We start from the raw sequence: 10000 nt of genomic DNA on the forward strand, positions 1-10000 counted from the left end.
ATATACAGGCCCGTCTGAGGTTTGCCAATGAACATCTGAATGATTCAGAGGAGAACTGGGTGAAAGTGTTGTTGTCAGATGAGACCAAAATGGAGCTCTTTGGCATCAACTCAACTCGCCGTGTTTGGAGGAGGAGGAATGCTGCCTATGACCCCAAGAACACCATCCCCACCGTCAAACATGGAGGTGGAAACATTATGCTTTGGGTGTGTTTTTCTGCTAAGGGGACAGGACAACTTCACTGCATCAAAGGGACGATGGACGGGGCCATGTACCGTCAAATCTTGAGTGAGAACCTCCCTCAGCCAGGGCATTGAAAATGGGTCGTGGATGGGTATTCCAGCATGACAATGACCCAAAACACAAGGCCAAGGCAACAAAGAAGTGTCTCAAGAAGAAGCACATTAAGGTCCTGGAGTGGCCTAGCCAGTCTCCAGACCTTAATCCCATAGAAAATCTGTGGAGGGAGCTGAAGGTTCGAGGTGCCAAACATCAGCCTCTAAACCTTAATGACTTGGAGAAGATCTGCAAAGAGAAGTGGGACAAAATCCCTCCTGAGATGTGTGCAAACCTGGTGGCCAACTACAAGAAACGTCTGACCTCTGTGATTGCCAACAAGGGTTTTGCCACCAAGTACTAAGTCATGTTTTGCAGAGGGGTCAAATACTTATTTCCCTCATTAAAATGCAAATCAATTTATAACATTTTTGACATGCGTTTTTCTGGATTTTGTTGTTGTTATTCTGTCTCTCACTGTTCAAATAAACCTACCATTAAAATTATAGACTGATCATGTCTTTGTCAGTGGGCAAACGTACAAAATCAGCAGGGTATCAAATACTTTTTTCCCTCACTGTATATATAGTTGAAGTCGGAAGTTTACATACACCTTAGCCAAATACATTTAAACTCAGTTTTTCACAATTCCTGACATTTAAATCCTAGTAACAATTCCCTGTCTTTGGTCAGTTAGGATCACCACTTTATTATATATATATATATATTATAGGGAATTCCTCTGTCTGTGGCTGGCAGAGGAGATGAATCGGTAATGGAGCTCCAGAGCATAAATATAGGACATTGTATTATTTCTGCTTCTCAGTGTGTCTCAGCTTTGGAAACTAAACTAAGCCTGCACTTCTCTGCAAACTGGGCCGTGTTCCGTTTGACTCAGGTAGCACTGTGAACTCAAAACGTAGACAAGATGAGACGAAATGAGAGGAGAGGAGCAGGCAGGTTGGGATCTGAAATGTCTTCCTGCTGCGTCTTGTCAAGATGTTTTTTAGGTTTTTATTTAGGTATAAAAGAGGTGTGTGTGCATCTACTGGAGATTACAGTGGGATGATTCTCTGACAGAACTGGGTCATAGTACAGCGCTGTTTCTCTCCCTCTGGCTCTGTATCTCTCCCTCCCTCTCCCTCTGTATCTCTCCCTCCCTCTCCCTCTGTCTCTCTCCCTCCCTCTCCCTCTGTCTCTCTCCCTCCCTCTCCCTCTGTCTCTCTCCCTCCCTCTCCCTCTGTCTCTCCCTCTCCCTCTGTATCTCTAGCTCTCTAACTCTCCCTCTGTATCTCCCTCTCCCTCTGTATTTCTAGCTCTCTATATCTGTATCTCTAGCTCTCTATATCTGTATCTCTAGCTCTCTATATCTGTATCTCTAGCTCTCTAACTCTCCCTCTGTATCTCCTTCTCCCTCTGTATTTCTAGCTCTCTGTCTCTGTATCTCTAGCTCTCGGTCTCTTCTTGAGGACGAAAATACTGTCTTAGTTGCATAAAGACTAATTTGCAGTTTGGTGAAGATTGCAGTGGCTGTGGATTTGGTTTGATGCTCACATGATCTTGGAAAACATGCTAACATGATTAAAACCAAGATGGCGCTGCAGTGGGTAGCAGCCATTTTACGGGATCCTGATAAATTCTGCTATTTTGTGTGTTGTTTTACGCTGATCTTAACTTTTTATGTCTCAGCCATAATTTCCTATGACCGAAAACATCTTCTGGAGATCAGAACAGCAACTAACCTCGATTTGGACAATTTCTACTTCAACAAGTCAGCTGCTCTGGATGTTCTGCTTCCTCCGGACCAGGCCCTGATCCCCGGGACTCATTCCTCCGGACCAGGCCCTGATCCCCGGGACTCATTCCTCCGGACCAGGCCCTGATCCCCGGGACTCATTCCTCCGGACCAGGCCCTGATCCCCGGGACTCATTCCTCCGGACCAGGCCCTGATCCCCGGGACTCATTCCTCCGGACCAGGCCCTGATCCCCGGGACTCATTCCTCCGGACCAGGCCCTGATCCCCGGGACTCATTCCTCCGGACCAGGCCCTGATCCCCGGGACTCATTCCTCCGGACCAGGATCCCCGGGACTCGAAAGAGGAAGCGCCGGCGCAAAAGAGGCATACGAACCGGCTTCCTCACGAGTCACTAGAGAATAAACTGGACGAGCTCCGTTCGAGACTATCCTATCAACGGGACCTGAAGAACTGTAATATTCTATGTTTCACAGAGTCGTGGCTGAATAAGGATATTGGTAATATACTGTACATCTGGCTTTTCGTCAAGAATGGTCGGCAGCCTTGGGTAAGATGGGGGGGGGGGGTGGGGAGGGGTGTGTCTCTTTCTTATTAATGTTAAGGAAGTCACGAGTTTTTGCTGACTTAGAATACCTCATGATGAGCTGCAGACCATACTATATAGCAGTCATACTCAAATGGTGGACCGTGGTGCGTGTCCGGACCAAGCAAAGGGTCAATACGGACCAAACAGCACCAAACAATATCGAAGTCAGTAAATTTAATTTCAGACAGCTTTCAAACAGGATCGACCGGGCGCCGTTTCCCAAGTGCAGCGCAGCCTCTCTCTGTCTCTAGCAGTGGTGCAAATTAGTCTCATGAAGAGTGCCGCATCTCATCCAATCGCTTAAATATATGCAAATATCTTCGACAGTGAAAGACGGTGTTGGGACTGGGAGCAAGCAGCAGGCAGACAGACAACACACGAAAATACATCCATCGATAGACGTGAATGTGAGGTTTGCTTGTTCAAAGAAAAGTTGATAGCGAAAATCGCATTTTCAAAGACAAGTGGACAGACAAGTACGTTAATTCTCCCCGCAACAAGTTGAAAGCCAATGTGCCTGATTGGCTCGGAGTCCGTAGCGCTCCTGAAAAGTGCCAATGTGAAAGCGCCTCTATGACACAAAACACAGTCATTTGGGGCAAACGTGTCCCCAAAACACAGAGGTGAGAATGAGAAAATCTGTCAGCTCAAAGCCCAATATGAGAGGTCCACCAAAGTTCTGGTGCATTCCCTGACAGCCCAAGAACGTGCAATGGAGTGCTCACTGAGAATAGCTTGGGTTTTTGGGGGAAAAAAACGCGGAAAAGCCATTTACTGATGCAGAGATGGTTAAAGAATGCATGAGTGAAGTTGCTGAGACCGGATGGCTGGATGGTGAACAAAAAGATGAGCTGAAGGAAAAGATCAAACAGATCCCACTGGTGGATAACTTCAAGGCTTTGATGACTTTGCTCTTGGAAGACAAATGCTGCTGTTCATACAGAACCCCTTCTTGGTGTCAGAGTTTTCAGAGGAAGCATATTGTTCTATTGTTCTATTTATAAACTGATGCACCAAGACCACTCCCAACGAAGAGGGCAATAGGCAAACAAGAAAATGCACACCCAGCAGCCTGGTATCATAGACTAGACGTAACAGTAAACGTAAATACGTGGACACTCAAATTAGTATGATATGTTACATTCAGCATGGTTACATAAAACATGGTTAAGGGGGCAAAAGTCGGGTAGGGGTGGATGGGTGGTCGTTTAATGCGAACCAAAAGTTGCGAGTTTGAATCTCATCAAAGACAACTTTAGCATTTTTGCTAATTAGAAACGTTTCAACTACTTCTTTTTAGCTACTTTGCAACTAATTTACTTAGCATGTTAGCATGTTAGCTAACCCTTCCCCTAACCCTAACCTTAACCCTTTAACCTAACTCCTAAACTTAACCCTAACCCCTAGCTTAGCAAACGTTAGCCAACTAGCTAACAGCCACCTAGCTAAAATTCGTAACATATCATACGTTTTTGTGCATATCTTACAAAATGGGTGATCAACAAATTTAGTACATTTACATTTTACATTTTAGTAATTTAGCAGACGCTCTTATCCAGAGCGACTTACAGATAGAGTGCATACATTTTTCTTACTGGCCCCCCGTGGGAATCGAACCCACAACCCTGGCGTTGCAAGCGCCATGCTCTACCAACTGAGCTACAGGAGGCCACACCAAACGTAACATACTAAATGGAGTGTCTCGGATTTACGTGCAGAATAATACGAAATGCTCTGAGAGGCGGCGCTACTCGTGGCCGGTGATTTTAATGCAGAGAAACTGAAATCTGTTTAATCAAATTTTTACCAGCACCTGTGCAACTAGAGGTGACAAAATTCTAGATCACCTTTATTCCACACACAGAAACGCATAAAAGGCTCTCCCTCGCCCTCCCTTTGACAAATCTGACCATAACTCAATCCTCCTGCTTCCTGCTTACAAGCAAAAAACTCACACAGGAAGTACCAGTAAAGGAAGAGGAAGCAGATGCCAAGATACAGGGCTACACAGACTGGAATATGTTCCGGGATTCATCCGATAACATTGAGGAGTTGAGGGTCAGCATGGACATCGGTCACCGGCTTCATTAATAAGTGCATTGACGACATTGTCCCCACAGTACGTACAGTTGAAGTCGGAAGTTTACATACACCTTAGCCAAATACATTTAAACTCAGTTTTTAACAATTCCTGACATTTAATCCTAGTAATTAGGTCAGTTAGGATCACCACTTTATTATAAGAATATGAAATGTCAGAATAATAGTAGAGAAAATGATTTATTTCAGCTTTTATTTCTTTCATCACATTCCCAGTGGGGTCAGAAGTTTACATCCACTCAATTAGTATTTGGTAGCATTGCCTTTAAATTGTTTAACTTGGGTCAAACATTTCGGGAAGCCTTCCACAAGCTTCCCGCAATAAGTTGGGTGAATTTTGGCCCATTCCTCCTGACAGAGCTGGTGTAACTGAGTCAGGTTTGTAGGCCTCCTTGCTCGCACACGCTTTTTCAGTTCTGCCCACACATTTTTTTATAGGATTGAGGTCAGGGCTTTGTAATGGCCACTCCAATACCCTGACTTTGTTGTCCTTAAGCCATTTTGCCACAACTTTGGAAGTATGCTTGGGGTCATTGTTCATTTGGAAGACCATTTGTGACCAAGCTTTAACTTCCTGACGGATGTCTTGAGATGTTGCTTCAATATATCCACATAATTTTCCTTCCTCATGATGCCGTCTATTTTGTGAAGTGCACCAGTCCCTCCTGCAGCAAAGCACCCCCACAGCATGATGCTGCCACCCCCGTGCTTCACGGTTGGGATTGTGTTCTTCGACTTGCAAGAACCCCCTTTTTCCTCCAAACATAACGATGGTCATTATGGCCAAACAGTTCTATTTTTGTTTCATCAGACCAGAGGACATTTCTCCAAAAAGTATGATCTTTGTCCCCATGTGCAGTTGCAAACCGTAGTCTGGCTTTTTTATGGCAGTTTTGGAGCAGTGGCTTCTTCCTTGCTGAGCGGCCTTTCAGGTTATGTCGATATAGGACTTGTTTTACTGTGGATATAGATACTTTTGTACCTGTTTCCTCCAGCATCTTCAAAAGGTCCTTTGCTGTTGTTCTGGGATTGATTTGCACTTTTCGCACCAAAGTACGTTCATCTCTAGGAGACAGAACGCGTCTCCTTCCTGAGCGGTATGACGGCTGCGTGGTCCCATGGTGTTTATACTTGCATACTATTGTTTGTACAGATGAACGTGGTACCTTCAGGCGTTTGGAAATTGCTCCCAAGGATGAACCAGACTTGTGTAGGTCTACAATTTTTTTTTCTGAGGTCTCGGCTGATTTCTTTTGATTTTCCCATGATGTCAAGCAAAGAGGCACTGAGTTTGAAGGTAGGCCTTGAAATACATCCACAGGTACGCCTCCAATTGACTCAAATTATGTCAATTAGCCTATCAGAAGCTTCTAAAGCCATGACATCATCTTCTGGATTTTTCCAAGCTGTTTAAAGGCACAGTCAACTTAGTGTATGTAAACTTCTGACCCACTGGAATTGTGATACAGTGAAATTATAAGTGAAATAATCTGTCTGTAAACAATCTTTGGAAAAATTACTTGCCAAACTATAGTATGTTAACAAGAAATTTGTGGAGTGATTGAAATTCAAGTTTTAATGACTCAGTGTATGTAAACGTCCGAATTCAACTGTACATATCCCAACTAGAATCCATGGATTACAGGCAACATCTGCACTGAGCTAAACGCTAGAGCTGCCGCTTTCAAGGAGCGGGCCACTAATCCTGACGCTTGTAAGAAATCACGCTACGACTTCCGACAAGCCATCAAACAGGCAAAGCATCAATACGAGACTAAGATCGAATCCTACTACGCCGGCTCTGACACTCATCGGATGTGGCAGTTTTTGCAAACTATTACGGATTACGAAGGGAAACCCAGCCATGAACTGCCCAGTGATACGAGCCTACCAGATGATCTTAAATACCTTCTATGCTTGCTGCGAGGCTAGCAACACTGAAACATGCATCAGAGCACCCGCAGTTCCGGACAACTGTGTGATCTCGATCTACGCAGCCAATGTGAGTAAGTCCTTTTAACAGGTTAACATTCACAAGGCCGCAGGGCCAGATGGATTACCAGGACGTAGTGTCTTCACAGACATTTTCAACCTCTCCCTGACCCAGTCTATAATATCTAAATGTTTTAAGCAGACCACCATAGTCCCTTTTGCCTAAGAACGCCAAGTTAACCTGTCTAAATGATTACCGCCCCATAGCACTCACATTTGTAGCTATACAATTATTTGAAAGGCTGGTCATGGCTCACATCAACACCATCATCCCAGACAGCCTGGACCCACTCCAATTTGCATACGTATCAAAAGGTTGGCTGGTCCTCATTAAAGTCCCGTAGGTCACTTCATTACTCCGTCTTTATTTACAAAGGTCTACTGCACAAGTTTCCAACGTCTCACTTTGTTGTTGAAGTATAAAGACATTATGCGTTACAAAACACGTTCGCAGCGTTGGTTAACTCTTGAGGTTCCTCGGGTCTCCATCGAATTGGTTTTTAGTTTTGATGCGCCCCCTGCTGGAACAATCTGCAGATCTCGTTGAAGTTGGACATTCTGGTGCTGCTCGGGCAGTTTAGGGTATTGATTGAAGATCTGGTAGCTAAGAGCTGTAGATGTTATCTATGATTGTATTTTTTAGATTTGTTTGTATTGTAACTGTTGCTTGTATTCTATAACATTTGTAAATTGTAAAACGCTCCCTTGTAAAAGAGACCTTGGTCTCAACGGGACTCCCTGTTGATATAAAGGTAAGATAACAATAGAGATACCGCCCCAACAGATCCACAGATGATGCAATCTCTATTGCACTCCACACTGCCCTTTCCTACCTGAACAAGAGGAACACCTATGTGAGAATGCTGTTCATTGACTACAGCTCAGCGTTCAACACCATAGTACCCTCCAAACTCATCACTAAGCTAAGGACCCTGGGACTGAACACCTCCCTCTGCAACTGGATCCTGGACTTCCTGACGGGCCGCCCCCAGGTGGTGAGGGTAGGCAACAACACATCCGCCACGCTGATCCTCAACACGGGGGCCCCTCAGGGGTGTTTGCTTAGTCCCCTCCTGTACTCCCTGTTCATCCACGACTGCGTGGCCACGCACGACTCCAACACCATCATTAAGTTTGTTGACGACGCAACGGTGGTAGGCCTGATCACCAACAACAATGAGACCTGCCTATAGGGAGGTCAGAGAACTTGCAGTGTGGTGCCAGGACAACAACCTCTCCCCCAATGTCAGCAAGACAAAGGAGATGATCTACAGGAAAATGAAGGCCGAGCATCGACGGGGCTGTAGTGGAGCGGGTCGAGAGTTTCAAGTTTCTCAGTGTCCACATCACAAAGGAACTATCATGGTCCACACACACACCAACACAGTCGTGAAGACGGCACAACAACGCCTCTTACCCCTCAGGAGGCTGAAAAAGTTACAGTTCCTCAATCAATTCTACAGCTGCACCATCGAGAGCATCTTGACTGTCTGCATCACCGCTTGGTATGGCAACTGCTTGGCATCCGACCGCAAGACGCTACAGAGGGTAGTGCGTACGGCCCAGTACATCACTGGGGCCAAGCTCCCTGCCATCCAGGACCTCTATAACAGGCAGTGTCACAGGAAGACCCTAAAGATTGTCAAAGACTACAGCCACCCAAGTTATGAACTGTTCTCTCTGCTACCGCACTCAAGCGGTACCGATGCACCAAATCTGGAACCAACAGGACCTTGAACAGCTCCTACCCCCAAGCCATAAGACTGCTACATTGTTAACCAAATAGCTACTAGACTATCTGCATTGATCCTTTTTGCACTAACTCTTTTGACTCATCACAGACGCTGCTGCCACTGTTTATTATCTGTTGCCTAGTCACTTTATCCCTACCTATATGTACATATCTACCTCAACTACCTCGTACCCCCTGCACGTCGACTCAGTACTGGTACCCTGTGTATATAGCCAAGTTATCCTTACTCATTGTGGATTTATTTCTTGTGTTTATTTATTATTTTTCTAATATTTTTCACATTTTCTCTCTGCATTGTTGGGAAGGGCCTGTAAGCAAGCATTTCACTGTTAGTCTACGCCTGTTGTTTACACCGTGACAAATACAATTATTTGATGATCTCTCCTCTTTTCTCTCTCATTTAATCCCCTCCTCACCTCACCTCCCCTCCTCCCCTCCCCTCCCCTCCTCCCCTACCCTCCCCTCCCCTCCCCTCCCCTCCCCTCCCCTCCCCTCCTCACCTCCCCTCCCCTCACCCACCTCTAGATGAGTTGCTTCAGGAGCAGAAGGCAGACATGGACCAGTTCCTGTCGTCTATCTCAGAGTCTCAGCCGGACGTGACCGTGTCATCAGAGGAGAGTGTGGAGCTTCCTGTCTCAGAGGGGAAACCCTTCCAGGTCACCTCCCTGGGGTCGCGACCCGAACCAGAGGGTGAGACCCAGACCAAAACCCAGACCCAGGCCCACAATCCTATTTCATACCCTATACCCCGCTCAACCTAGTCTGCACTTGCTCACTCCCCCCTCAGAAACTGAAAAACTCACTCTAACCAAGGTTACACTACATAAATCCATTCCTTTTAAGTCCATGAGGGGGAGTGAACGAATGTACACTTTAGGGACAATCTTTGAGAATGGAAGTGCAGCCTTAGTTCTAGCACTGGGCAGTATTGTGGACAGCTAAAGCCTGGTATCAGTGTTACCTAAGTATGGAAGACAAAACAACAGACTATCCATCAACAGGAGAGGACCTTGGATGGACTGGAACACTATGGTAGTTAGAGGAATACTAATGGACTCTGTGACGAGAGATGGAGAGGAGAGGAGAGGAGAGGAGAGGAGAGGAGAGGAGAGGAGAGGAGAGGAGAGGAGATAGGGAGGAGAGGAGATAGAGAGGAGAGGAGAGGAGAGGAGAGGAGAGGAGAGGAGAGGAGAGGAGAGGAGAGGAGAGGAGAGGAGAGGAGAGGAGAGGAGAGATAGTGTCTAAGACCTGAGTCTTTCTGTGTTGGATGTGGAGCCGTGGGGTTGTTGTGGCTCTTATCTGAGCCAGCATGGCTCCCAGTCACCCAGCCTTCAACACAATGCCATTGAAGTTCAGAGAAACTCACAAAGCCTCCGGCTCTGCTGTAGCTAGCGCTGGAGCAAAACACTTTGAACATGAACAACCAGACTCTCCTCTCCTTGCAGCACAACCCTAGTTCTCTCTCTCCCGCTCCCTTTATTCTCTCTCTCTCCCGCTCCCTTTATTCTCTCTCTCTCCCGCTCCCTTTATTCTCT

General features: G+C 46.0%; 1 protein-coding gene across 1 annotated transcript in view; it reads left to right on the forward strand.

The window, feature by feature from the left end:
* The window catches only part of aplp2 (amyloid beta (A4) precursor-like protein 2), a 96955-nt gene that overhangs the window by 71563 nt on the left and 15392 nt on the right, over nt 1-10000 (forward strand). Inside the window, exon 6 of the mRNA XM_084148539.1 lies at nt 8991-9155. Coding sequence (XP_084004665.1) covers nt 8991-9155 — 165 coding nt within the window. The remainder of the gene's footprint in view (nt 1-8990; nt 9156-10000) is intronic.

This window comes from Coregonus lavaretus (assembly GCF_964263955.1).
Source record: "Coregonus lavaretus genome assembly, chromosome: 30".
Classification (NCBI taxonomy): domain Eukaryota; kingdom Metazoa; phylum Chordata; class Actinopteri; order Salmoniformes; family Salmonidae; genus Coregonus; species Coregonus lavaretus.